Source organism: Gadus macrocephalus, chromosome 16 (genome assembly GCF_031168955.1).
Source record: "Gadus macrocephalus chromosome 16, ASM3116895v1".
Lineage (NCBI taxonomy): Eukaryota > Metazoa > Chordata > Actinopteri > Gadiformes > Gadidae > Gadus > Gadus macrocephalus.
In genome coordinates, this window is record NC_082397.1 from 1401896 (window position 1) to 1429888 (window position 27993).

Sequence of the window (27993 nt, forward strand, 5' to 3'; positions counted from 1 at the left end):
GCGATCGTGTTCCTTTCTCCGGTTCAGTCAGGACATCCGATTGGACGAGATCCCGGCGGAGTACCGCGCCGAGGCCGTCGACCGTAGGCAGGAGCTGGTGGAGTGCGTGGCCAACGTGGACGACACCCTGGGGGAGATGTTCCTGGAGGAGAGGGTCCCCACCATCCTGGACCTGAAGGTGAGGGCCCCACTCTGCCCCCCCTGGGCCTGTTCACCGTCATCTAGCTGCTCGATGACGGTGAACAGGCTTCATGTCCCAGACCCAGGGGTCCAGAGCTGGAGGGGATCCAGAACCAGCTAGATTCTAGCTGGTTCTGGATCCCCTCCAGTAGGGTTGCCGCCGTGTAGACATTTTCACACCGAGTAATACGCTCGTGTCAACACCGGTACTACCGGTATAAACGGTATTTACTTTGAAACTATAGGTCAACCGCCATCTTCTCCGTCAACTCTCCTCTCACACTCGGTGACAGCGGCTGGCAGCGCGCCAATTCTCGGCGTCTTATAACGTTCTATATATATATTAGGGATGGGCATAATTAATCGATGCTCGATAATTGATCGTTAAGAAATGCGTCGATCAATTTATATTGTTATCGATTAAAAGGACGTTGTGTTGCATACTGTGAGTCTTGAAGCATTTAATTGAATATAACCCTGCCGACTGGTGGAAAGTGAATGGAAGAAGGTTCCCCAGGCTGTCAAAGTTAGCGCGACAATACCTCTGCATCCCCGCTACTTCGGTCCCGTCAGAGCGGGTGTTTTCTGCTGCTGGACTGACAGTTACAAGGCTGCGTTCGCGTCTGACCCCCGAGCATGTGGGGGGGTCAGACGAGCAGACAAACATGCTTATATTCCTAAACAAAAATATGTAGGCTGGAGTTACTGTATGCTATGGACGACAGTCACCACCGTATGTGAGTCGCTCTTTTCTTTCTTAATGTGTTGACTCTCGCTCCGCTTGGTGCCTCTTGGAGTCGTTACATTTTGCCAAAACTGTGATATTTTAGCAACAAGTCCAGCCTTATATATGTTCAATAAGGTATTGCTTTTAGATAGACTAGTTCATGCAATTGTTTGTAAATGGGTGGCTCATCTTTTTGTTGCAAGCCTTTTCCGCGCGCCGGCTGCAGGCATTATATGTCGGCCTTTCCCCCCCCTTTTTTTTCATAACAGTTATACAGTTTAATGCCCACTTTTAGCCTACTGCCTTTGTTTGATTATTGTTGTCCGATAAGTTCGCTACTTATTGTAATTGGAATAGGCTACAGATTTAGTCTTGTTGAATCGTTTCCAAACCTTTAAGAGCGCCTGTAGGCGCATTGTTCGGACTTTACGAGCGCCGCATAGGCCTATAACCTATAATGCCTGTATTTATTATTTTAAAACTGTTAAACAGTTGTAGGTCTTCAAGTTAACTGTATTGTATTAATTTTGGCCCATACATTATTGTTGGAATAAAGATTTCATTGATAAAAACATTAGAAAAAAAACATAGAAAAAAGTTAATGATTAATCGATAATTGATCGATAACTCTAGCGATGCTCGATCAAGAACATTTCTTCAAATGCCCATCCCTAATATATATAATGGTATAATATAATTTTATGTGTCATAATATCACGGCCAAAAGCTCTGTGCGCCTCCGGATGGCCGTCGCGCGGGGAGCTCACGTAGGGATTGGGCTTCGCGGGGTTTGTTTACCGGCGTTGCTATGGTTACCGGTCTTGTAGGGAAGCGTGCCAATTCTCAGCGCGCCAATTCTCTACCGCACAGAGCAGAACTGTGGCCTATTCTACACATTTTAATTTTCTTAATTATAATTATACTGTTCATTTTTACTGAATTTGTTTTTTATTACTGAAAAAAAAAGATCATCGGTGTTGCCGGTGAGCAACACCGAGTAATCGGTGTTGGCCTCACCACCGGTAACACCGGTAATACCGGTAATACCGTATACCGCGGCAACCCTACCCTCCAGCTCAGGCCCTCCGGTGATGGACCGCCTCACGGATTGGGACGTTTCTAGTTCTTTTACTTGATAAGACTCACCTGCTCAACATGCAGGGACCGACTAGTCGATTGACTTAACCTCACGGTCCTTCCGCCTCCTGGGATCGAGATAATTGAGTTAGATAGCTATCGATGTACATTAACTTCCTATAATAAGTGCTGTATAGGTTAGGGCTGGGTGATAAATCGAATTTTGATCACGATTTCGATTTTAGCGTCAAACGATCACAAAATTAACAATCTAGCTTTTAGTTTTCAGAACAGCTGGATACATATCTTTTCATCATTTTAGATTGGAACATTTTATTTTTTACCATTATGTGTATTTTTTTTTTAAGGCGAAATTTCAAAGTTCTCAGTTACAAAAAAAAGAATTCAGAGAGACACGCTGACCAAATGCAACATGTTTTCAAACTCAAAAACAATCGTTTGAAAAATCGTGATTTCAATGTTGACCAAAACAATCGTGATTGTGATCTTTCCCATAATCGAGCCGCCCAAGTACATGTCCATCTTGACTGTATTCTGAGTTGTAGTCACCCTATGTGTGGTGGTGTCCCCCCGTCCCCCCCCCCCAGGCTGCGGTCCGCCGGGCCACAGTGCAGCGGCTCTTCAGCCCCGTGTTGGTGGGCACGGCCCTGAAGAACAAGGGCGTGCAGCCGCTGCTGGACGCGGCGCTGGACTACCTGCCCAACCCCACCGAGGTCAACAACTACGCCCTCCTGAACGACGAGTGAGCGCCACCCGGGGGCTCCGTGTAGCGCTTCAGTGGAGCGGGACTAGTCTCTCTCTCTCTCTCTCTCTCTGTCTCTCTGTCTCTCTCTCTCTCTCTGTCTCTCTCTCTGTCTCTCTCTCTCTCTCTCTCTGTCTCTCTGTCTCTCTGTCTCTCTCTCTCTCTCTCTCTCTCTGTCTCTGTCTCTGTCTCTGTCTCTGTCTCTCTCTCTCTGTCTCTGTCTCTGTCTCTGTCTCTGTCTCTCTCTCTCTCGTTAGAGACCTTTGGGGTTGATTGAAGTGTTTGGAGGGAATCGTCGTGTTGTTCTGCTCTCATGTTGTTGGTGTGTTTGATAACTTAGGGACTCCAATGAAAGCACAAAGTTTCTGATGGACCCGGCGAGAGACGGCTTAAAGTCCTTCGTTGGGCTGGCCTTCAAGCTAGAGGTACACACACACACACACACACACACACACACACACACACACACACACACACACACACACACACACACACACACACACACACACACACACACACACACACACCAAGCTGGGAACGACAAACCACCAACATGCGATCAATCAGTACTATTTCATCCTCTAAGAAAAATAAGACTTTGTACACGCTGTAATTAAGAGAGGGGCTGTGAACTCGGCAGCCGTGGAGGAGAACAGATCGTTAACTTTCAAAGGGAAGGGGAGACGCTGGGCAGATGGGTCAGTGGAGTCGGCCGCGTGTCCGGGGGCGCGGGTGAATGAACTCCGGGGCGAGGGGACTGACCTCTGCTCCCCCCCCCCCCCCCCCCCCCCCCCCCTCCCTCCAGGCCGGGCGCTTCGGTCAGCTGACGTACGTGCGCGTGTACCAGGGCTGTCTGAAGAAGTCTGAGTACATCTACAACACCCGCACCGGGAAGAAGGTCCGGGTGCAGAGACTGGTCCGTCTCCATGCCGACCAGCTGATGGTGAGGAGAGGATCCATCCACCAAACTGACCCGGTGTCAGAACCATGGGGTCACATGAGGGTTGATCACAGAATGTGAAGAATAAAATAAGATTCATGAAGGCCATGCACCAACCACTGAAACATAAATTATTTTTACTCAGCCCTCATTGATCCTCACATTCTCCTGAAGGGTGTTCCCGGGATAACTTCCCACTCTGTTTCAGGACGTGGAGGAGGTGTTTGCGGGGGACATCTGTGCTCTGTTTGGGATCGACTGTGCCAGCGGAGATACCTTCTCCACCAAGACGTCCTCCAACCTCTCCATGGTGGGTCATCGAGAGATCTGGAGATCTAGCCTTCCACAATATGACTCTACGTTCTTAAGATACATTTGTCAGAAGAAAGAGAAACATTACTATATCACTGTCGGTACAGTAAGGATGATCATAGAAACAAGTGCCAAGCTCTAACAATCGCTAGGTTTACCCATTCCCCGTATACAACAGAGACAGCTACACAAGTACTATTTTTAAGTGCAAAGACGTAGAACATACAATAAGTGTGTATATTAAGTGCCATGACGTACCAACGTATAATAAATGCTTAAGTGGGCTGTGGGGGGGGGGGGGGGTTAAGGGGAGAGGCTCATTGCTCCAACAACGTTCAAACACACGATGTTCCCGCAGGAGTCCATCCACATCCCCGAGGCGGTCATCTCCATGTCCATGAAGCCCGCAAACAAGGTAACGAGCCGTCAGTCCACGTGCGAACACACCGGCACCTCGTCCCCATCTGTGGGCCCCGCCCTCTCCAGAGTCCGGACTCTTCTTTACGTTGTCCTGTCGGTCCACAGAACGACTCGGACAAGTTCTCCAAAGGCATCAACCGCTTCACGCGGGAAGACCCCACCTTCAGGGTGCACTACGACACCGAGAGCAAGGAGACCATCATCTCTGGGATGGGAGAGCTGCACCTGGAGATCTACTCCCAGGTCGGCGCACGGCCGCCGTTCCCGTCACCGGCATTCCCAGTGTTCCATCTGAAATCGCTCCGTACCGTCCGCAGAACTAGCAGTTTCTATTTCCATATAGTGGAAATGAGGGGGGGGGGGGGGGGGGGGGGGCTGTATTGCTATCTACTACAGTTAGTATTGTTCTGTTTTCAAACCCGTCATCTCTTCATGATTGACTTCAGTTTCCTGCTCCATATTCTTTAAACGCTTTAGCGATATTGTTTTGTAAGCATGTTTATTCACCTGATTTATTTGTAGGCATATTTCAAGTACAGATCTTCAGGCTGTTTATCCTGGTACCAGAACATCTGTACTAACGTTTGAGGAAAAGCAACCCTATAACCTGACTGTGCCCTCCTCCTCCTCCTCCTCTTCCTCTCCAGAGGATGGAGCGGGAGTACAACTGTGCCTGTGTGATGGGGAAACCCAAGGTGGCCTTCAGAGAGACCGTCACCAACTCCGTACCGTAAGACCACCTCCCAACACGACACACACCCAGAACCACAAACACACCACAGAGAGCCCCTGAATCGACGTCTTTATTTATTGGAAAAGTAGCACGATGTAGAATGTTATGTCACGACTATTCCTGGTACACGTCCCACACGGCCGGTGTGAGTCTTCAGGTCTTTGCCCAGACCAAGTGCGTTATATCGGTAGCGAACCTCAACAGGAAGGGCTGGCGCCCCCGAGCCTGTGAGATCTGGGTACACGCGTGTAGCGGGAGGCTGCGCCGTGGGGCGGCGACGGAGGCTGGCTGCTAGTGCTCCTGAGGAGGCTCACAGTGATGGCATTTCGGCAGCAGCTCCATCTGGGAGGCCTTCACGCCCTCTTGTGGAGACCACGAGGCCAGCAGCTTCCAGTGGATGATCTCCTGCAGCGGACGGGAGAGATGTTAGCCCGGCGGTAGTAGGGGGCCATAAGTCAGGCGTCCCAGTGAGAGCTGACGGGGGTCAGGTTTACTGGGCGGTTCACTGCGCCACATCGTAAACGTCCGGAGGTTACCTGAGACACCATCTCATGCAGCAGAACATCGTAGTTGAACCTCAGCTGGTTGTTCTCCGTCGCCTGTTGGTCCAGAGAGGAGGGAAACATGTTGGTCGACCGTGAGAAGGAATTTGATCTCACTGCAGGGCATGAAACGATGGCAGAATGACGTCATGGCATCATCTGTCATTTGGAGTTCTTCCGTCTTCATAACACCACCACTCTTAGAAGACCAAACATGCCTGAAGGATTGGCCTTTCATTTAGAGCCCTCCTTGGGTTCATTTGGGTCTTACTGGGGGTGGGGGGGGTCAGTCGGGGGGCTCACCAGTTGCGTGACGCTGACCACCTGAGCCATGTTGTACAGTGTGTTCTCGCTGGACTCTTTCAGCATGACGAAGCTGGAGGCCACGCCCCCCAGGTGCCAGAAGGGCTCCATGCCCGGGGCGACGTGGCCGTAGCTGTCTGTGGGTCACAGGTCACATGGGTCAGTGGTCACATGACCCGTGACATCAGTCATTATGTATTCATAGAACACAGTCAGAGGTTATGGATTCTGGACTGAAGCAAACTACTACATATTTGGATTATCGTCAAAGCTCTGTCTGAGAGGTGTGTGTGTATATAAGGATGATCGTGATACAGAATCATTTTACAAAGTCAAAATAAGGCCTTTGTTTCAGTGTTTGGCACACGTTATATCCATCTCTATATATCACTCTATCCATTTATCTATATCTCTGTCTTTCCATCTATATCTATACATCTATCTTGACCCATCTCTATATCATCTCTATATCATCATACTCAGATGGAACGATGGTACAATACCTGGCAGGTTATGTCCCGACAACAGATTCTGACTCGTGTTGTACTGGTTGTACAAGGCCTCCTCTTGAGCCTGGGTGTTGATTTCTGATTTGCCCTCATACGAAGTGGTGACCTGGGGGGGGCCCCCAGCAGGGCCCCCGGGGAACACCACCTCCGCCGTGCACGTCTCTTTGGTCTAGAAGACAAACACAAGGCCGGGTTGTAGAGGGATGACAAGCGAGGGACTTTGAAAACGGTTCTGATGGTCCACTGCCTCTATTCACACACGGCAGCAGTGCTGCTGTAGATACTGTAATATACTCCTACAGTGGTACCCGGTATTGAACTGTTCCTTAGAGAAGGTTTGGGAGCAGGTAAAGGTGGTATACAATAACAAGTCATTGACGAGGCCAAATTAAACTGTCCGATGCCCAGACTCCAGGATCGTTATTATTAGTAAGGGAAGAACGTTGAGTTTGATTCAAAGACATTGTACCGTAGATCATTTCAAACATAACGCTGACTACTGGCCTATTCTATTCCCCAGTGTGTTTCCATTGCAACACTCGTGGAGACTATGAATCACAGGGTCTTACGCCACTGATTTGGTCCTGCAGGGTGACCTCCAGGCTGTACTTCCTCCCCGAATCCCCCAGCGCCTGCAACACAAAACCAGGCGTTACTAATGCTGTAGTATTGGGTATTGGGTATCAGCGAGTCAATGAGCCGATGCATCACATGACAACGTGCGGTGTAATGCTGTGGTCTTTAACGCTCGGAGGTGGAAACACGCACGCCATCTCCGACCTACGTGTGTTTGCGCTACCAAGTCAGGAAAACATTTAAGCTCATGCATAACTACAAGAATACAAATGGATTTTAATAATTGTAAATGATCTAGTTCTCAAAATCCAATTTGCAGACAGTAAGTGAATGACGTATACATCGCTGTCATCTTAAGAGAACCCTTCAATAAGAACGAGTGCTGTTAGTAGTGACTATGCTAGAGGCTGTATCTGTATATACTCGGTATCGGCCGATACTCAAGTTCAGAAATCCGAATTGGTGTCGGGAAGGACAAAATGGTTTCGGAACATCTCTAGTTTTAATCCCTGCCCACCTCTAGACCTGGTTCAGAAGAGCCAGGTTAAACCCCGAATACCTCTGCAGGTGTTGGGTTAAACCCTACCTACCTACATCTGGTGTTGTGTTAGACCCTACCTACCTACCTCTGGTGTTGGGTTAGACCCTACCTACCTACCTCTGGTGTTGGGTTAGACCCTACCTACCTACCTCTGGTGTTGGGTTAGACCCTACCTACCTACATCTGGTGTTGGGTTAGACCCTACCTACCTCTGGTGTTGGGTTAGACCCTACCTACCTCTGGTGTTGGGTTAGACCCTACCTACCTCTGGTGGTGGGTTAGACCCTACCTACCTCTGGTGTTGGGTTAGACCCTACCTACCTACCTCTGGTGTTGGGTTAGACCCTACCTACCTACCCCTGGTGTCGGGTTAGACCCTACCTACCTACCCCTGGTGTCGGGTTAGACCCTACCTACCTCTGGTGTCGGGTTAGACCCTACCTACCTACCCCTGGTGTCGGGTTAGACCCTACCTACCCCTGGTGTCGGGTTAGACCCTACCTACCTCTGGTGTTGGGTTAGACCCTACCTACCTCTGGTGTTGGGTTAGACCCTACCTACCTACCTCTGGTGTTGGGTTAGACCCTACCTACCTCTGGTGTCGGGTTAGACCCTACCTACCCCTGGTGTTGTGTTAGACCCTACCTACCTACCTCTGGTGGTGGGTTGGACCCTACCTACCTACCTCTGGTGTTGGGTTAGACCCTACCTACCTCTGGTGTTGGGTTAGACCCTACCTACCTACCTCTGGTGTTGGGTTAGACCCTACCTACCTCTGGTGGTGGGTTGGACCCTACCTACCTACCTCTGGTGTTGGGTTAGACCCTACCTACCTACCTCTGGTGTTGGGTTAGACCCTACCTACCTCTGGTGTTGGGTTAGACCCTACCTACCTACCTCTGGTGTTGGGTTAGACCCTACCTACCTACCTCTGGTGTTGGGTTAGACCCTACCTACCTCTGGTGTTGGGTTAGACCCTACCTACCTCTGGTGTTGGGTTAGACCCTACCTACCTACCCCTGGTGTCGAGTTAGACCCTACCTACCTCTGGTGTTGGGTTAGACCCTACCTACCTCTGGTGTTGGGTTAGACCCTACCTACCTCTGGTGTTGGGTTAGACCCTACCTACCTCTGGTGTCGGGTTAGACCCTACCTACCTACCTCTGGTGTTGGGTTAGACCCTACCTACCTACCTCTGGTGTCGGGTTAGACCCTACCTACCTACCTCTGGTGTTGGGTTAGACCCTACCTACCTCTGGTGTTGGGTTAGACCCTACCTACCTACCTCTGGTGTTGGGTTAGACCCTACCTACCTACCTACCTCTGGTGTTGGGTTAGACCCTACCTACCTACCTCTGGTGTTGGGTTAGACCCTACCTACCTCTGGTGTTGGGTTAGACCCTACCTACCTACCTCTGGTGTCGGGTTAGACCCTACCTACCTCTGGTGTCGGGTTAGACCCTACCTACCTACCTCTGGTGTCGGGTTAGACCCTACCTACCTACCTCTGGTGTCGGGTTAGACCCTACCTACCTCGGCGGTGGCTTTGTGGACTTGTCTCAGCGCCCCCCACCAGTAGGGGGAGCCGTAGCGGGTGTTGAGATGGTGCAAGACCACCTGGGCCGCCCTCCTGGCCGGGTAGTGGTTTGGGTTCAGCTCCCCGGTCAACATCACGTCCACGTCTAGAGCCACCTGCTGCTGCTGCTGCTGCTGCTGCTGCTGCTGCTGTTTTGGTAGGGGGGGGGGGGGGGGGGTGCAAAGGAGGAAGGGGATAATGGAAAGGATCGGTCAGGAGCTAGGAGCCGGCGTTTGCAGGCGGAGAGAGTGAGGCAGAGTGAGGGGAAGGGGGGAAGGAGGAGAGGTTTCCTGGAGGGACTTTGACCGCGGGGTGTGCCCTGGGAGGCTGGTAGTTCTGGTCTAACGTTGGACAGGGAGTGGTCTCTGTGGGCGGAGACACTAAGAGAAGAATGTGTTGACTAGACAGAACAAACATACAGTAGTGTTAGTAGAGTAGAGCAGCTTGCCTATGGATGAGGTGGGGACACTGTTTCTCATGCCCTGCACGAGAAAGACTTGACTTCCTGCTTGGGTCGTTCTCTTCAGGGACCGCCCCCTTTTCTTTTAAAGAGACAGGCTTCTGCAAATCGTACAGGTTGCATTTCAGACGTTCTGCTTGCAATCATTCTCTGTACCCTCTTCCATTAGACTTATGTTGAAGAAGAAACGCCCTTAAAAGAAACGCCCATAGCTTATCATCCACATACCATATTCATTAACTGATTTTGTTTCACCAATTCCCTCAGAATCAGCCCCAAACTGGATCTAGTCTGACCTTGATGAACTAGATCATACTGGATCTAGTCTGACTGCCTGATGAACTAGATCAAACTGGATCTAGTCTGACCCTGATGAACTAGATCAAACTGGATCTAGTGTGAGTCTGCCTGATGAACTAGATCTAGTCTGACTCTTTACCTGACAAACTAGATCAAACTGGATCTAGTCTGACTCTGCCTGATGAACGAGATCAAACTGGATCTAGTCTGACTCTCTGCCTGATGAACTAGATCAAACTGGATCTAGTCTGACTCTGCCTGATGAACTAGATCAAACTGGATCTAGTCTGACTCTCTGCCTGATGAACTAGATCAAACTGGATCTAGTCTGACTCTGCCTGATGAACTAGATCAAACTGGATCTAGTCTGACTCTCTGCCTGATGAACTAGATCATCTGGATCTCCCCGCGGCCCCAACGCTGAGCGTTCCTCCGTGTGTCTCCAGGTTCGACTTCACCCATAAGAAGCAGTCCGGGGGCTCGGGGCAGTACGGGAAGGTGATCGGGGTCCTGGAGCCCCTGGACGCAGAGGCCTCCACCAAGGTGGAGTTTGAGGACCAGACCGTGGGGACCAACGTCCCCAAGCAGTTTGTCCCCGCCGTGGAGAAGGTACGTGGGAGGAACAGCTCAGACGTTTAGGAGTCCAGCGGAGGAGGCATCTGGACCTTCTGGTTGCATCGCCTTCTGAGCTGTCGAACTGGTTCTTATCCTAGCTGCCTCTGTGGTGTACGGGGAATGGGTTAACTAGCGATTTTTGTGTGCTTGCCACTTGGTTCTATGAACATCCTTACTGTACCGACAGCGATATATTGTCTCTTTCTTCGGACAAATGTACTTATTGTAAGTCGCTTTGGATAAAAGCGTCTGCTAAATGCCCTAGATGTAATTGTTATTCTAATTCTGACTCTGCTTTGGGTGGTAGACTAGCAGGAGAAACCTTATAAACCCGGTAAACTTTGTAGACCCGTAGAACTGCAGCACTTCATAGACCGAACGTCACTCCAAATAGTTAACGTGATCATAATCGGTCCTCTTGAGAAGTTAAGACCCGATGGAGACGAAGAATACCGGACTAAATCATGATTCCAAATGGGAGCCAGACTTCATTAGGACCTCGACCGTAGGAGCCAATCACGGGCCAGACGTTGGGTGAACCGTGACACGATTGGACGGCGAGCCGTGTGTTCACCAGGGCCCTCCTCTCTGTCCTCAGGGCTTCAGGGAGGCCTGCGAGAAGGGGCCCCTGAGCGGACACAAGATCTCGGGGGTCCGCTTCGTCCTGGAGGACGGGGCCAACCACATGGTGGACTCCAACGAGATCTCCTTCATCCGCGCCGGCGAGGGCGCGCTCAAGCAAGGTGAGGCTGCCGCTGCCGCCGCTCGGGTCCCGGCCTCCTCATTGGCTCGTTGTCTTCAGGCCCGGTAGTCCAGGGGTTAGGGTGGTTCGACTCCCAGAACCAGTGGGCCAGATTGGGCGGGAAATCTGTCCCAATCTGGCAACACTGCCCAGACCCTCCTGGAAGGTTCTTGGCAGGGTTCTGGGACTTCCAGAACCCGATCTGGTCCTCCTTGTGCAGGACGTCTCACCCCACTTCCTGCTCAATAACGGATTCTAAACAAACTAAAACGCCCAGTCTGTTTTGGATCAGAGTGTCTGCTGCTCAACGACTTTCTGTTGATGGTAAACGGTGTGATGGGGGGATTCATTGATCCTCTCCCCCCCCCGCGTGGCGGTCTCAGCCATGGAGAAGGCCAACACGGCCATCCTGGAGCCCATCATGTCGGTGGAGATCGTGGCCCCCGAGGAGTTCCAGGGGCAGGTCATCGCCGGGGTCAACCGACGCCACGGCGTCATCACCGGGCAGGACGGCGCCGAGGGATACTTCACGCTGTACGCCGACGTGAGTGGTCTGACGCACGGCCGGACGAGCTTCACACCGTGGTGGCTCAGGGGGTGGAGCGGGTCGGTTGGTAACCGGAAGGTTGCTGGTTCGATCCCCGGCTCCTCCTAGCTGAGTGTCGAGGCGTCCCTGAGCGAGACGCCTCCCCCTGACTGCTCCTGACCAGCTGGCTGTCGCCCTGCGTGGCCGACTCCGCCGTCGGTGTGTGAATGTGTGAATGAATATTTGCAAGTCCCTTTGGATAAAAGCGTCTGCTAAATCCCCTAAATGTAAATCAGCCTTCCATGGTATTCACAGCACTTTGTGTATTTATTAACTCCCCTTTCCCCCCCTCAGGTTCCTCTCAACGACATGTTCGGCTACGCCACAGAGCTGCGATCCTGCACAGAGGTATGGAACCTCTTTCACTAAACAGCCTCCTTAATGGAACCTCTTTCACTAAACAGCCTCCTTAATGGAACCTCTTTCACTAAACAGCCTCCTTAATGGAACCTCTTTCACTAAACGGTCTCCTTATTGGAACCTCTTTCACTAAACAGCCTCCTTAATGGAACCTCTTTCACTAAACAGCCTCCTTAATGGAACCTCATTCACTAAACGGTCTCCTTATTGGAACCTCTTTCACTAAACGGTCTCCTTATTGGAACCTCTTTCACTAAACAGCCTCCTTAATGGAACCTCTTTCACTAAACGGTCTCCTTATTGGAACCTCTTTCACTAAACGGTCTCCTTATTGGAACCTCTTTCACTAAACAGCCTCCTTAATGGAACCTCTTTCACTAAACGGTCTCCTTATTGGAACCTCTTTCACTAAACTGTCTCTTTATTGGAACCTCATTCACTAAACGGTCTCCTTATTGGAACCTCTTTCACTAAACGGTCTCCTTATTGGAACCTCTTTCACTAAACGGTCTCCTTATTGGAACCTCTTTCACTAAACGGTCTCCTTATTGGAACCTCTTTCACTAAACGGTCTCCTTATTGGAACCTCTTTCCCTAAACAGCCTCCTTATTGGAACCTCATTCACGAAACGGTCTCCTTATTGGAACCTCTTTCACTAAACGGTCTCCTTATTGGAACCTCTTTCACTAAACGGTCTCCTTATTGGAACCTCTTTCACTAAACGGTCTCCTTATTGGAACCTCTTTCCCTAAACAGCCTCCTTATTGGATCCACTTTCACTAAACAGCCTCCTCTGAGCTTCAGCGTGGGAGGATCCCGTCATTCGGTTGTGTAAACGCTCGTACTGGCGTTCCGGCAGCCAATGTGTTTTGTTCTGCTCCTCCAGGGGAAAGGAGAGTACACCATGGACTACAACCGATACCAGCCCTGCCTGCCGGCCACGCAGGAGGAGCTGGTCCATAAATACCTGGAGAGCACGGGCCAGCTCCCCGTCAAGAAGAAGACATGGAAGAACTGAGCGGGAGCTCGACTGCGTGGTTACTAGACACCGGACTCTGACACCACCTGTCTCACCCCCCCTTAACCAACCCACCCAACGCACCCTCCCCTTAACCAGCCCTTCACCAGCCCTTCAACACCCTCCCTTCCTCCTGCTCCCCCACGGCTTTGACTCGGATGAGTCACTCACATTGTACATATTTCATCAGTTACTTTGTCGTTCTCCTCCCTCCCGTTTTTCTTTGTAGCAGAGCGGTTGGTTAGTTAACGGTTAGTTACCTGGTCTGGCGTCCGACGGGACGGTGGACGTGAATATTTGAAGCCGAGCGTCTGATCGGACCGTGCAGCGGCAGGTTGTGTACTATGTACAGAATGTTCTTGAGAAGGAGTGGATACCAAAATAAAACCTTTTACGTTGTCCTCCTCAGTGCTGGTTTGTACAACTGTATCCGTTTAGAGATTAGATACGATTTAACAGCGTCTATCAAACACGTCGTCGGTAACGCATTCAAATACCTAAAAACAAACACTGTTTAACTCCTCCGTACGAAGGCTCTCTTACCTCCGTGTGGATGGGTATGCTGATGTTCTGGTCGGCCCCCGAGTCCACCCTTACTGGTTCAGACGGTACTGGTACAGACGGTACTGGTTCTAGTATTACTGGTGGTGGCGTGACGGTCCCCAGAGGAGCCCCCCGGACAGCAGACAGCAGAACAACAACCCACAGGACCCTCATGAGGGCAGGAGACATGGCGGCCGTGGAGGAGGAGAGTGAGGCTGCTGCTCGGTGTGGAGTTATACAAGAGGAGGGACGGGGGCGGAGGGGGAGGCTGTCCAGACCCTGCTGTCCTCCTGGCACAGAGACCAAAGCTATCTAAACAAACGGCTCCTCTCACTCGAACGGGAGGCGAGTTGACGCTGATAGTGCTGAACGTTTTCTGCAAAGGGAAAAACAAGTTTGAAACTTTTCCACTGCGGCTGTGACAGACGGGAAGTGAGGAACACAGATTGTAGGGCTCGTGGGCTGCGACGGCCCTGGGAGAACACACGACTGGAGCACTTGTTTTTAGTGGAATTTTAAGGTTTTGGTAACTTTTCTCCAAACCAAACCCTGGAGAGATGTGTGAGGCAATTCTTAAAAAAAAGAAAAAATCGTTGAAGACACGTGACCTAGCTCGAGCTTGAGGCTACAATAACTGTGTGGAGGATGCCTGGTTTCATCAGCCTCTCCTGGCCAAGTCTGATTGGACTCCAGGGCACACCTGTTGCTCATTGAGTCATCAGTGTGCACAGGTTAGACCGGCCACCCCCACACACACACACACTCAGGGAGAGATCTCCTGCCTGGGAACAGGAAGCACCTGTTTCCAAACCGGTCCTCCAACACCACGAGTCACCTAGGTGGAGTGTAGAGTAAGGGTGGAGGTGGTTGGTGTAACCTGCACACACTGATACTCAAGAGTCCAATCAGATTCGGCCCGGTGAGGCTGCTCAAACCAGCCGTCATCCACACACACTCCCACAGAACATTAAGACGTATTGATACACCCAAGCAAAACAACTAGAGGCGACTTTAATTGCACTTAATCTTTATCTTCAATCTTCATCCTTATCGTTGCAATAAACAAGGTAACGTTCCCAGACAATCCCAGGATGATTTGTTCCTCAGATATAGAGAACATGGAACATGGATGAAAACCCTCAACACCCTGAACTCAAACAGTTCATGTTCTGTCTCTCACACACTCTGCACAATATATTATTATGTTTAGTTTGGTTTAAAATGCACATTTCCCGTCACAGTCAGAACAATAGAAACAGTACGAGTCCATTTGTCGATGTACACCGAGGGAACCGCACTGCCGATCTACACAACACTGAGGGGGTCTCAGGGGCTGATGACGTCCCATGTCACGCAACGCAACTTACGCAAGGACCACGCCGACGCTTCGACGCCGTCGTGAACCTGTTCTGGTTCTGCGTCGGGTTTTAGTGAGCGGACCAATCACAGCCCTCGCCGCTGCCTCGCCTCGACGGAAGGTTACGATTTATGGGAGGCGCACGTCCGGCCCTCGCGGTGGACGCAAGGAGGGTCCGCAAGGAGGGTCCGCAAGGACGTGAGGGGTCTGTGACCCCCTTGCGTTGCGTGAACGTGGGACCATGACCAGCCCTTCAGCGTCTGCTCAGCGCTGCGTTAGCATCGTTAGCACACGCCGCACATCCCACTCCTCTTGTCCTTCTTCCTGAGGGCCAACGTCCTGCCGCCGGCCGCGACGCCGCCGTCGCCATGACGCCCGCGGCTCTGTCCGGGGCGGGGGTCGCCGAGCGGGCCGTGGGGCCGCCCGGCGTCCGGCGGGCCGGGGCGCGGCGCCGCCCAGCGGCCCGGGAGGTGGTCGATGAGCTCGTACAGCGTGAAGAGGCAGAAGGAGATCTCGTCGTAGGCCGTCCGCGTGCCGCTCTCGAAGAGGCAGGCGAAGGCCACGGCGGGGGGGGCCGCGGGGGAGGGGGGCCCCGGGGAGGGGGCCAGCTCCAGGTAGGCCAGGTCTGAGTACGCGCTGGGGCCCTCGTATATGACCCAGGGGCCCGCCCAGCTGTCGGGGTCCCGGGGGAAGGGGCTGAGGTACACCCCCAGGTCCCTGCGGGCGTCGGGCCAGGTGGGGTGGGAGTACACCACCCAGGTGGGGGGCAGGAAGTTCCCGGGGGACTGGCCGGGCTCCCCTGTGGCGTTGAGGGGGGGCGGGGCCTGTGTGGCGTTGGGGGGCGGGGCCTGTGTGGGGTGGGGTGCAGCAGACGCAGACCGGCTGCGGTCCGCTGCTGGACGGGGGAGCGGGCAGGGGGGGGAGGGGCCGAGGCCGGCGCTGCCGGCGGGCGACGCGGGGCGGGGTCCGGGTTCGGGACGTCCCGGGGGTCCGTCCGCGTCTCCGCCCGGTCGCAACGAGCAGGACGTCCAGTGTCGGGACCGGGACGGGCGCGGAGGGGGGGCGGGGCTCCCGCCGGGGGGCCGACAGAGGTGGACGGGGGCGGGGAACCCCACGACGCTGCCGTGGCAACCGTTGCGCGGCTCCACCAGCCGCGGCACCAGCTGGCCGGGCTGGAAGGCGGCGCCGCGGTCCAGGCTGAGCGCCTGCACGCGGCAGCCCAGCGGGCTCCGGGCGTTGCAGTACAGCAGGCTGCCGCCGTCCTCGGCGTCCACCGACACCACCTGGCACTCCACGCTGTCGGGGCCCGGCACCGCCTCCCCCAGGCGCCACGAGCTGCCGTGCGTGTCGCTATGGAAACAGAAGGAGCGCGGCGTGGTCTGGCAGAGCTGGCTGAGGCAGCGGCGGCAGTCGATCTGGTAGGCGTAGGCCGGGACCAGCAGCCGGCCCGACTTGAGCTGGATGCCGTGGCCAGGGCCCAGGGCGAAGGTGGCCCACTCTGGGGGGGGGGGGGGAGAGAGAGGAGGGCGGGGGGAGAGGAGAGGAGGGCGGGGGGGGTTCAGATCAAACAGTACGGCAGGTTGGTATAGACACGGATCAATATCAATCAGTTGGGCTCTAGAATGCCACAATGATTGTTTTTAGCGTATGAAAAAACCTCTGAGGCTTTTGAATATTTTACATCGTTTTTATTGTGTGTTCTATTCTTTTGTGCCCTCTGTTTTACTTTCCCTTTTCTTTAGGCCTGTTCACACGGCCAAGCCGGTTCGGTCGTGGCTTGGCACGCCCCGGCAATTTCACTGTCTTTCCTGTGTGAAACCGAGGGGGTCAAATCCACCCGGTGCCACGGAGAGGGCTTTCGTGGTTCACTGGAGAAGGCGGGGCTGCGCACGGATAGAAGACCTCTTGACCCCCTGGGTTAGGGCGGTCCTACCGTTAATGGCGTCCCCGACCCTCTGACCCCCTGTGTGAGGTGGTTCCTACCGTTGATGGTGGCCCCCCCCGTGTGAGGCCCCTCCTACCGTAGATGGTGGCCCCTCCTACCGTTGATGGTGCCCCCCCCCCTGTGTGAGGCCCCTCCTACCGTAGATGGTGGCACCCCCCCGTGTGAGGCCCCTCCTACCGTTGATGGTGCCCCCCCCCCCCCCCCGTGTGAGGCCCCTCCTGCCGTTGATGGTGGCCCCCCCCTGTGTGAGGCCCCTCCTACCGTTGACAGTGGCCCCCCCCCTGTGTGAGGCCCCTCCTACCGTTGATGGTCGCCCCCCCCCCCCGTGTGAGGCCCCTCCTACCGTAGATGGTGTCCCCGATGACGGCCTGGGTGAGGTCGGTGGCGGGCCCCCAGGTGGCGCCCCCGTCGGTGCTGGAGACGCAGCAGAGGCGCGTCACGTTCTTCCCGGAGACCAGCTGGAAGGACTCGGAGACGTGGCCCAGCACCGCGATGAAGAGCAGGAACAGCGTGCCCGTGAACTCGTCGTACACCGGGCACGGGTTCATGGAGCGGTGGCCCGGGAGGTGGGCGGTGCCCAGCACGCGGAGGTCCTCCCACTGGGGGGGGGATAAACATAGGGCTAGGAAGGATAGTCCTGTGGCTAATGTGCCTCTTGGGCCTAAAGGTTCTGGGTTCAAATCCCATCGTCCCCCGTCTACCTGAGGACATCCTTGAGCGAGACGCTCCCTAACCCTTACCTGACATGAATCTAAGAAGTACTAAATCCTTGGGAGACACTTTGAACCAAAGCGTCTACATCATAGAAATATTGAGGGGTAGAAATGCTAAATAGATTGCATTTATACCGCGCTTTTCTAACCAGTGGCCACTCGAAGCGCTTTACAATATTGTCTAAGATTCAACCCTTCATTCACACATTCGCACACCGACGGCGGGCTCAGCCACGCAGGGTGACAGCCAGCTGGTCAGGAGCAGTCAGGGGGAGGCGTCTCGCTCTAGGACACCTCCACACTCCGCTAGGAGGAGCCGGGGATCGAACCGGCAACCTTCCAGTTACCAGCCGACCCGCTCCACCTCCTGAGCCACATGCCGCCCCCCAAGAAGAGCAGTTCTCGTTTAAACACATTCTCTGCTTCTGCTGCAATCAGGCCGACCCAGGAGGAAGACTAACCACAAGAACACATGAACAACACAGAGAGACCCCACGAGGGGAGGCCTGGGGGGGGGTCCCACTGACCTCCACGTAGTTGCGGTAGAAGGTGCCCCGCCTCAGGACCAGCAGGTGGGCCTCGGCGTCGGAGGGGCTGAGCCGCTCCTCGCAGAACGCCAGGAAGGAGTTGGAGCGAGGCAGGAAGAGCAGCGCCGGCACGCGGTACGTCACGCCGTTGGCCTCCTTCCGGAACAGGACCGACCGCGCCGGGAAGTACGGGGAGCGCATGGCTGGCTGTGTGTGTGTGTGTGTGTGTGTGTGTGTGTGTGTGTGTGTGTGTGTGTGTGTGTGTGTGTGTGTGTGTGTGTGTGTGTGTGTGTCAGTCACTGGTCTTCAGTCAATGGTCCCCCAACTGTTTCAAAGAGTAAAAAAGGCAGTGTCTGTTTCTCTGTCCGTCTGGATGAGAGAAAGGTTGAATACTGCTCTCAGCTCTTGCTCTTACTGTCTGTCTGTCTGTTAAAAAAAACAACTACATCTGACATCTGAGTCTAATTCTTCTACAAATGAGTCCAGTTATCACACCATCGTTGCTTCTTCAAAGTGTATTTCACACTTGAATGTGGGACTGAATCTCCAGTGAAACAAAGTGTTTAAACAGGAAACATGAAATTAAATAATAACAAGATAACAAGGTAGTCTGAGCACTATCAGAGATTTTCTGCTAGTGGCCTCTGCGCTTTCACTCCATCTCGCACCCTGTTGCATGAACCACTTACAATTGCAAATCATTGATCCTCATTGATACTCTAAACAACTTTCTATTGAGGCAGAAATCTAAAAAGTCAACAAAATAAGTTCAGATGAAAATATTACTCACAGCCAAGTGTTTCAGTGGTCGTACGAATTCACAACCTATGTGTCAGCATTTGAGTACTCTCTCTCTTGCTGTCATACCCCATGTATGACAGGGAGAGAGAGAGAGAGAGAGGGGGAGTATGCTCACTGACCCAGAAATGGACCACACTCATCAAATCTGCAGCTTTGGATGATTCAGCAGACAGCTGCCCTCGTTGAAAGGCTTGTATTGGGGGGGAGGACATGGCTCGCAGGCCCTACTCTTTGTACAATTAGTTCTGCAGTGTCCTTCTTTATGTGGTGCTAAAGGCCTTCAACCTCATGCTCTGTGCATTAGAGTCAACATTGTGAGGCCTACTTTATACTCTGAGGACGCCCACATAACCACATTCATCCACAAGCGGATTATGTGGACTTCATAATCAGTATGATACAACAACTCATAGTACAATAAAGAGGATCTGTATAACTGAATACGTAAAAAAATAAATAAAAAAAAAAGACAAATACAAAATACACCTGTTTCTAGAAGTATTGTCTATTCATCTATGTAAATATAACCATTTGTATGGCCATATAAACACAGGTACTTCAGCTAGCATGGACCTGTCAGCTAGTCATCTATCCCATAACAGCAGTTCTTGGAGCCCGGCGCTCTGATGACGCGTCCAGGCAGCGCCGGGCTCTGGTGATGTCATCAGCCCGCGACGCGTCTTCACATGGCAGGTCTAGGACCACAGAGATAAAAGGTAAATGTTGTTTTGTTTCTCTTGACGAATATGTTTTATGTACGGTGATATAGTTAATATCAACCCCTTACATGCGTCCTTGTCCACTCATTTAGTTACAAAGTTTATTTTTTTTCTGGATTACAGTTGCACATAAGCTTCGACATTTAACTTGGTTGTTTTTAAATGTTAAAGTTAGATCTTTAAACTAATTATTATCTAGAAGAAGACAGACGGTAACTTGGAAATGTTTTTATACAGGGTGGCTGGAATTTGAGGGGCAATATCGAGTTCCTGTTATAATATATATAATATAATGAATACTTCAACTCATTTAATAAACGGCCATCGTTAAAGATGCTGTCGTTGGCCTGCTGTTAGAACTGTTTCATATTTCAATTCAGGAGGTATGATTTCACGAGTTGTATGTTTCTACTTATTTTGATGAACTATTTGCAAAATTATCTTTTCCGTTGGAGGATTATTAGCCATCAGGGTTGTGTTATAACGCTGTACTGTAGGGAAAGCAGTTTCGATGTAATACATTATTTATTTGTAATTTATGGTCTGTCAGTATTTCTTCATTCCCCTCATCAGTGATTTGATTCCCCTCAAAGCGTCCAGCTTACCATGGCAACCAGGCAGTGGCACGGGGGCCACTCCTCCCCCGTTCTGTGTGTGGGGGCCGCGGGGGGGCCCGAGGGCCTGCTGGCCTCTGGCTCCGAGGGGGGGCAGGTGACGGTGTGGTCCCAGGACGGGACCATCCTGGGCAGTGTCGCCCTCGCCAGCGGGGACGACTGCACCGGCGTGGCCTTCTCCCCCGCCGGCCCCGGCCGCCTCTACGCCGCCCACGGCGAGACGGTCAGCGTCCTGGACCCCCGCAACCTCCGGGGGGTCGTCACGGCGATCCCGGGCGCGGGCGAGGAGGAGATCAACTGCGTGGCGGTCAGCGAGGACGGCGCGTTCGTGGCGGTGGCGGACGACTCCGGCGCGGTGCGGGTCCTGGACGCGGCCGAGGGGAGGGTCTGCCGCACGCTGCGCAGACACACCAACATCTGCTCCTCGGTCGCCTTCAGGCCCAGGAGGGCCGGCAGCCTGCTGTCAGCCGGCCTGGACATGCAGGTGAGCGGGACGGGGAGCGAGAGCAGGTAGTACGCTCCTACGTCCTCATCAACGGATGAGGTGCCCTTGAGCGAGGCACCTGAAACCCCCGCCTGCTCCCCGGGCGCTGCTGCACTGTGGCTGCCCCCGCCTCCGGGTGTAACCCGTCCGGCTCCCCGATTGGTTAAAAGCAGAGAGAGAATTTCCCCCAAAAAGGGACAATAAAGGATAACTTCACTTAGCAGAGGGGTTCAACGGGGACGTGTGGAAGTGTGCACGTTGTGGACTCTCCTGGAGTTCAGATCCGTCTAGACCAGCCAGCTCATCTGAGACCAATCTGTTTATAATCCCCAGAGTAAATACGAAACATTGGGAAAGCAGGATTTAGTTACTATTCAACCAATAAATGGAATAAACTCAAGAGGATTTAAGGCTTGCACCAACTTGCACCACTTTTTAAACTGGTCTTAACATTTTTAATGTTTATGTAAGCTTTGTGCTAAATCTTAAATGCAGTGCACTTATTCTACTACTGTGCCTTTTTATTTAACTTAATTTCTCCATATTATTTCATTGTATAACTTTTTACGTGAAGCCCTTTGAGTCTGCCTGGTGTATGAATAGTGCGGCATCAATCCAGTCCTGTGTCCCTCTCAGGTGATTCTGTGGAGCCAGCAGAAGACACGCCCCCTCTGGACCCTCAGCCTGCAGGAGGTGGCGGAGGAGGCCGACGGCGGCCGCGAGCAGAGCGCCGACCAGCTGTTCAACCCGCCGCTGGCGCACTGCGTCTCGGTGGCGAGCTGCGGCAACGTGGTGGCGTGCGCGGCAGAGGACGGCGGCGTGCACCTGATGCGCGTCGGCGCCGGCTCCAAGCTGGAGCAGCACGGCCTCTTCAAGGCCCACAGCCAGGGCGCCTCCCAGGCCCACTTCCTGGGCTTCCTGTCCCACCCCTACTGGCTCGCCACCGGGGGGAACGACGGCCAGGTGCTCCTCTGGGACCTCAGCCGCAGCCCGGTCGTGGCCCCGGACGCGAACGCCAAACCCGGAGCGCCCGCGGCCCACCACAGGAAGGCCAAAGGTCGGACGAAGGGGAGGGCGACGCCCAAGGGGCGGAGCCACAAGGCCCCGCCCCAAGGAGCGGCCGCCAAGGAGGTCGAGGAAGAGGAGGAAGAACCGGGAGCGACAGGAAACGCAGATCAGGCGTCGAGCGCGGACGAGGTGCCGAAGTCCGGACCGCGGCTCCAGTTCAGCCACGGAGACAAGGTGAACTGGGTTTGCCCCGTGCAACTGGGAGGAGAACCCAGTCTGGTGGTGGCAGACCAGAGCTCCAGCCTCACCGTCTACTCCCTCTCTGGACTGTAGAGCAAGTCCCTGTGAAGCAGCGACTACTGTACGGAGGTACAACACCTCCGTACAGTAGGTGTTGTACCTCCGTACAGTAGGTGTTGTACCTACTGTACGTCTTGTGTGTTGGTTCTGATGGAGCTCTCGTATTGACCGGCCCATGAAAGGGTTGTGTGTGTGTGTGTGTCGAACCTCTGCAGAACTGACCCTTTGCTCGATTCATTTGGTTGACCGCTGAATGCCAGTGCTACTAGAAGCCAATGTTCAGACAATTTATTTACAAGGCGTAAACAAACGTAAGACGACAACAGGACCACATTCTCTCAGGTTCCTACAAATGCAGACACTCGTTACAAAAGTCACAGCACTGAAATGATAAACAACCCCAGAGTCGTGCAGACAGCCATGAACCATTCGTTTAAAAATAACAAGGCACGATCTAAAAGGTAGTCAAATACTTTGCACTTGACTACTTAAAGGAAACCAAAGCAGAATACATTAAAATGTTGTGCATTACCAGGTGATTCTGGGGTTTACAACCTTCAGCTTTCAAGCAGTGTAAACTCTTTGAGATTGCAGATAGTTACGTCGTGATGTGGAAGTACGTGTTGCATTAAATATATCACCCATGCAGCTACGGTGTGGTCTCTTCCCAAAACGTAGGAAAGAGGTTGTTTCCTTGAGTGCTGCTCGGAGTTCGTTGGGGAAAAAGTTTATTTCTGTACTCCGGTCAAATAAAATCAAAACAATGAAAGATCCTGTTGGAAGGCCCCTACGACCTTCGCGTATCTTTACTGAACTTGTATTCAGAAACTCATAATAATAAACCATTCTGTCGCCAACACCAGGCAGTTGGTTGAATGAAGACACCCAGAGTCTGTTCTCGCCCGCCCTGATTGAGAGGGAGGAGGAGGAGGAGGAGTCCAGTTCAAACCGGTCGGCGCCCGTGAGGCATACGATGCGGGGGGATTGAGGAGCGGGCTGTGGGACGGGGACGGGGGGGGGGCGCGCGGTGGAGCTCTACAGCCGGGCCAGGCTCTTCTCCAGGCTCTCCAGGCTGGCCTCTCCCTCCTCTCCCTTGCTGCCCCGGGCGCTGACCTCCAGGAACTCCACCTTCATGGGCAGCTGGCTGAACTCAAAGTCCTTGCCCTTCTTCCCCAGGAACACGCTGCCCCCCACGGAGCCGTCCTGCGCGCTCAGCACCGCCGACCGGGTCACCCGCAGCGTGTTCCTGGGGGGGGGGGGGGGGGTTAGAGAGGAACGGCTTTACATGGACCATCAAGGTCCCATGGCAGGCCACCAGGTGTGAGTGTGCTTAGCCGTTAGGAGCCGTTTTGAAAATCTGCCCCTTGTGACGTCACAAGTGGGCGTGTCCACCTAGACGCGTGACGGATGTGTGATGTCATAAATGTTCCAAACGGCTTGTAAGGCTGCTCACACTCACACCTGGCGGAATGTAATGCGACATTTAGCAGACGCTTTTATCCAAAGCGACTTACAATAAGTACATCTGTCAGAAGAAAGAAACATATCGCTGTCGGTAAAGTAAGGATGTTCATAGAACCAAGCACAAACACCCGCTAGGTTAACAAATTCCCCGTATAGAACACAGACAGCTAGGATAAGATGCTACACAATGCTAAGTACTGTTTTAAAGTGCCGGGACGTACAACATACAATAAATGAGTAAGGGGGGGGAGATGCTCCTGCCTGAAACAAAGAGCAACGTGAGAGAATCCTCTTTGGGATTTTCATCGTTCGGATTTACATTAAACATTTTTATTGAAATTCTAAATTGATAAGGAGACAGTTGATCAACTATGGATAAGAAAACGATGTTCTTACATTTCCTTCTCCAGTTGCTGTTGAATCAGTTTGGCCGACTTGGCCATGGGGATATCTGTTTAAAAAGAACCATAAAATACTGGGATTAAGAAGAGATCTGAGATACTCGATGGAAGTTCAGCCTAAAGGGCTGATTATGGCCCCACGTTCCCGCAACGCAACGACCACGCAGACGCTTCGACGCAGTCGTGAACCTTTGTGGTTCTGCGATGGGTTTAAGTGAGCGGACCAATCACAGCCCTTGCTGCTGCGCCGCCTCGACCCAAGGTTACAATTTATGGGAGGCGCACGTCCGGCCCTTGTGGTGGACGCAAGGAGGGTCCGCAAGGACGTCAGGGGTCCGTAACCCCCTTGCGTGGTGTGAACGTGGGACCATGACCAGCCCTTAATAGCATGGAACCAAGTCTGTGACCTAGCATCCTTTCCCTGATGCCAGTTAACAGGACTTTAAGTTTTAGTGTAATAAGCGTGGGTTGGGACATCACCTTGCTTGTTGCACGCGACCAGCACCGTGGGAGCGTTCCTGGAGACGACCGCGTCCGTCAGCAGGAAGTACAGGAACTCCGCCACGTCGCGGACTTCCTTCTGGAAGATGGCGCTGTCCACTACGAACACGATGGCTCTGAGGAGGGCCGGTCAGTCACGTAACGTTACATCGCAAGGATTACACCGACGAATGGGACGATGGCAGAACACGAGTCCGTGGTCTTGATGTGTATCTGTTCCATATCCGTGTTCATTTTAGTGTGTTTGCGCGCGCGTGTCTGCGCTTTTGCATGTGTGTGAGAGTGTGTATGTGTCCAGTGGGAGAGAAACCCACCTGGCTGCAGACTTGAACTTCTCCATGTATTGAGAGCGCAGGCTGTCATGACCGGGCAGGTCTATGAGGGTCCAGGTGTTGGCCTGCACACACACACACACACGTTCAATGGACCTCATGACCTGTGCCTCAGTGTGGTGCTGAGTTACAGTACAACGCACGGTTTAATAATTCACTCCTATAATTATTAATAGTGTATTCCTACCTTGTCGTTCTTGGCTTTATACGGAGCACTACTGTCAGTGATGGAGGTCTGGGTTCTCTTGAACTTCCCTGAGAGGAGCTGAGGAAAACCATTGGGTTATGGTTGATATCTCTGTTCATATGTTGCTAAGGAAGAGGTTGCGTCCAGGGAGACACCGAGGGGGGGGGGGTCCACTCACCCTGACGAAGAGCAGGGTCTTCCCCGAGTCACAAAGACCCACCAGCAGCACCGCGGTCCGCACAGTCTTGCTCGTTAGAAAGTACTTCAGAAACACTGACAGGGCGAGGGGATGGTCACAGAGAGGGATCCGGATTAGTGGCTGTTTTACATTTCGAAGACAAGACGTGGATAAGCCGACACGTATGCTATACGTTTGCCTGTGGAAGTGACAGCTGGTAGTCATGGGGTGACACTAAAACATGAACCATGCTATCATCCGATAAACACACACGGCTGAATCCTCCTGAACCTCAACAGAATACCTCAAAGCCGTATTAAGAGCAGTTAATGACGATAAAACAACATTGGGCCAGGTAGCCTGCACCAGCTGTACGCCAACATGGGGCCTAGCTCGATGCTAACTTGTCCGAGGCTACCGAGCTAGCATACTAAGCTGCACTAAACAGCGAAAGTAGAGGAGGTAAGAGAAGGGTAACATGTATAAACCATCCTCTGGTCCTCTGATCAGAGACATTGGGGGGCAGGGGGGAGAGCTAGCGCGACGTGTCTCACCGACAGTGATGACCACCACCGCCAGAGCGACGACCAGGCCGATGATGAGCCGGGGCTCCTGGTACTCCAGCTCCCGGCGCAGGCCCTCGATGTACGGCTGCAGCGTGCTCAGCATGTCGCTTTCCTCCTTCTCTTCCATGGCACCGCCGGGGTCCGTTCTGCTGTCTACATCCATCTCTCAGAGTCTATGTTGTGTGATGATGACGCGATGACCCGAACTGCTCCCCTGCAAACCCAGGAGTTGGACACGTGGGCCTTGTTGAGGACCTGCAGCGCGTCTGTTCACCCGCTAGAGGGCAGCAGATCTCAGCTGCAGCGCTACTGTTCGCCCGCTAGAGGGCAGCAGATCTCAACTGCAGCGCGTCTGTTCGCCCGCTGGGGGGGGAGCAGATCTCAATTGCAGTGTGTCTGTTCGCCCGCTAGGGGGCAGCAGATCTCAGCTTCAGATATTTCACTAAAGGGAACAGTCAGATTTCAGTTGTGATTCAATCTAATTGAGGAGGTTTTGTCTAATATGTTGATGAGATGATGAAATGCACGCTTCTTTTTGGTTGGAAAATTGCACAGTATACCGTTGGATAAACTTTGATATCCCGTTAGCCGTGAGATAATCTATAAAGCGGTTCTCTGAAATTATTTTTATTGAAAAAAGTTATGCTCCCCGTTTTTCTTATTTTTTCGGTTCAAACCGTAAGTTCTCTTCGAGTTGGTGTGGTGCCCTGCACACGTCATTCACTACAGAGTTGGAGCTGCGCTCAGTGCGCCTTTACGCACAGGGAGTGTGTCTGGGAGGATAACGTCGGGAAAGCCCGTTATTCTATAGGAGAGGGTGGGGTTTTGGAGCGAGTTCTTCTGCTCCATTCAGACGACAGAGGTACTCATAGAGTTTTCGTCGTCGTTCCTCGAGAGATCCGTCACAAGGACGCGCTCCATCGCAGCTCTCTGACTTTTTTCGTTGACGTTTGTTTTTTAATAGAAGGCCTATAGAAGATAATTATGGCATTATTGTTCTTATATCCGCTTTGCGTGTGGTTTAGCGTCATATGCACATCGATGGAAACCGGATTTATCTACCAGTACCCCGCTGTGGGTCTCCAACGCGTCACCGCGCAGCAGCGCCCGGTCAGCGGGCCACCGGGAGCCACTCAGAACCAGTACAGGTGAGAACGCACCTTTGCTCGTTCGTGTCCAAATCCAGATTGTACATTGGCCTGCGTGGCTTTTAAACGTTATTTCTCTCGGGTGGTTCTCTGTTGAAGGAACTGGTGCCAGTACACAGTCTCCAGGACCGTGAGCTGCCAGGTTCACAACGGGACGGAGACGACCGTCCAGCGGGTGTTCCAGGGCTGCCGCTGGCCCGGGCCGTGTCCCAAGCTCATCAGGTGCCCTGACTCAGCGGGACGACTCGTTCCTTTGCAATAACCAGCAGCTCCATGTCAAAGTGGAGTCAATAAAAAACGATTTAGTACAAACAAAAGCACAGTTGTTTATAAAGGTGTTGTCAGATAAATAAAGCCTATATTCAGATATAACCAATCACTGCTTAACGATAAGTGCATTTACATTTACATTTTGGGCATTTAGCAGACGCTTTTATCCAAAGAGACTTACAATAAGTATATTTGTCAGAAGAAAGAGGAGCAACAATATATTGCTGTCGGTACAGTAAGGATGTTCATAGAACCCAGTGCCAAGCAAGCAACTCCTATTTTAAAGTGCAGGGACGTACAACAAATGTTTAGGAATTATGACAACGAAATCCATTGTGCTGTATTTCAATGTAATGTCTCTTTAAAACACATTTCAATGTGCAATCCCCCCCATGGATCCGGTGTGCTGAACCGCGTTGTGTGTGTGTGTGTGTGCTGAGGTAACGTTGTAGGGGGGGGGGCTGCCAGTTACAGGACCCTGGTGAGACCGGCCTACAAGGTGGCGTACCGGCAGGTCACCGCCCTGGAGTGGAGGTGCTGCCCCGGCTTCATAGGGGAGACGTGTCGGGAAGGTAGCGCACGCACACAGGCACACGCACACGCACACACGCACACACACACACACACACACACACACACACACACACACACACA

General features: G+C 52.7%; 5 protein-coding genes and 1 long non-coding RNA gene across 10 annotated transcripts in view; 3 read left to right on the forward strand and 3 right to left on the reverse strand.

Moving 5' to 3' along the window:
* The window catches only part of gfm1 (G elongation factor, mitochondrial 1), a 34259-nt gene extending 20577 nt beyond the window's left edge, over window positions 1–13682 (forward strand). Inside the window, exons 7-19 of the mRNA XM_060074980.1 lie at window positions 28–178; window positions 2593–2747; window positions 3088–3172; window positions 3553–3690; window positions 3896–3997; window positions 4358–4414; window positions 4525–4662; window positions 5067–5149; window positions 10406–10568; window positions 11173–11317; window positions 11700–11860; window positions 12197–12250; window positions 13150–13682. Of these exons, the coding sequence (XP_059930963.1) occupies window positions 28–178; window positions 2593–2747; window positions 3088–3172; window positions 3553–3690; window positions 3896–3997; window positions 4358–4414; window positions 4525–4662; window positions 5067–5149; window positions 10406–10568; window positions 11173–11317; window positions 11700–11860; window positions 12197–12250; window positions 13150–13281 (1564 nt within the window). The 3' untranslated portion in view covers window positions 13282–13682. The remainder of the gene's footprint in view (window positions 1–27; window positions 179–2592; window positions 2748–3087; window positions 3173–3552; window positions 3691–3895; window positions 3998–4357; window positions 4415–4524; window positions 4663–5066; window positions 5150–10405; window positions 10569–11172; window positions 11318–11699; window positions 11861–12196; window positions 12251–13149) is intronic.
* Window positions 5209–14053, reverse strand: lxn (latexin). Of its 5 annotated transcripts, none has more exons than XM_060074984.1 (7): window positions 13825–14053; window positions 9157–9348; window positions 7076–7138; window positions 6501–6675; window positions 5998–6134; window positions 5689–5751; window positions 5209–5557 (listed from the first exon to the last, which is right to left on the reverse strand). In XM_060074984.1, exons 1-7 carry the CDS (start codon window positions 14011–14013, stop codon window positions 5444–5446), a joined length of 933 nt encoding a protein of 310 aa, XP_059930967.1. In that variant the 5' UTR covers window positions 14014–14053; the 3' UTR covers window positions 5209–5443. The 5 variants fall into 5 exon arrangements, with proteins under 5 accessions (XP_059930967.1, XP_059930972.1, XP_059930970.1 ...); XM_060074989.1 differs by having other exon boundaries at window positions 9157–9336; window positions 13825–14052; XM_060074987.1 differs by having other exon boundaries at window positions 9157–9339; window positions 13825–14052.
* A 1412-nt stretch (window positions 14054–15465) lies between these two features.
* Window positions 15466–19229, reverse strand: neu4 (sialidase 4). Its single transcript, XM_060075731.1, has 5 exons — window positions 19157–19229; window positions 18367–18691; window positions 17470–17725; window positions 16188–16679; window positions 15466–16073 (listed from the first exon to the last, which is right to left on the reverse strand). Exons 2-5 carry the CDS (start codon window positions 18565–18567, stop codon window positions 15466–15468), a joined length of 1557 nt encoding a protein of 518 aa, XP_059931714.1. The 5' UTR covers window positions 18568–18691; window positions 19157–19229.
* Window positions 19230–19782: 553 nt separating this feature from the next.
* On the forward strand, window positions 19783–23061 carry wdr53 (WD repeat domain 53). The gene is made up of 3 exons (XM_060074752.1): window positions 19783–19883; window positions 20480–20984; window positions 21621–23061. Exons 2-3 carry the CDS (start codon window positions 20493–20495, stop codon window positions 22323–22325), a joined length of 1197 nt encoding a protein of 398 aa, XP_059930735.1. The 5' UTR covers window positions 19783–19883; window positions 20480–20492; the 3' UTR covers window positions 22326–23061.
* Window positions 22566–26218, reverse strand: srprb (SRP receptor subunit beta). Its single transcript, XM_060074753.1, has 7 exons — window positions 25910–26218; window positions 25356–25450; window positions 25178–25255; window positions 24973–25055; window positions 24638–24774; window positions 24153–24207; window positions 22566–23538 (listed from the first exon to the last, which is right to left on the reverse strand). Exons 1-7 carry the CDS (start codon window positions 26082–26084, stop codon window positions 23328–23330), a joined length of 834 nt encoding a protein of 277 aa, XP_059930736.1. The 5' UTR covers window positions 26085–26218; the 3' UTR covers window positions 22566–23327.
* LOC132474204 (uncharacterized) lies at window positions 26213–27951 on the forward strand. The gene is made up of 3 exons (XR_009529619.1): window positions 26213–27069; window positions 27169–27291; window positions 27808–27951. It is a non-coding gene; the product is annotated as an uncharacterized LOC132474204 (long non-coding RNA).
* The last annotated feature ends 42 nt before the right edge of the window (window positions 27952–27993 follow it).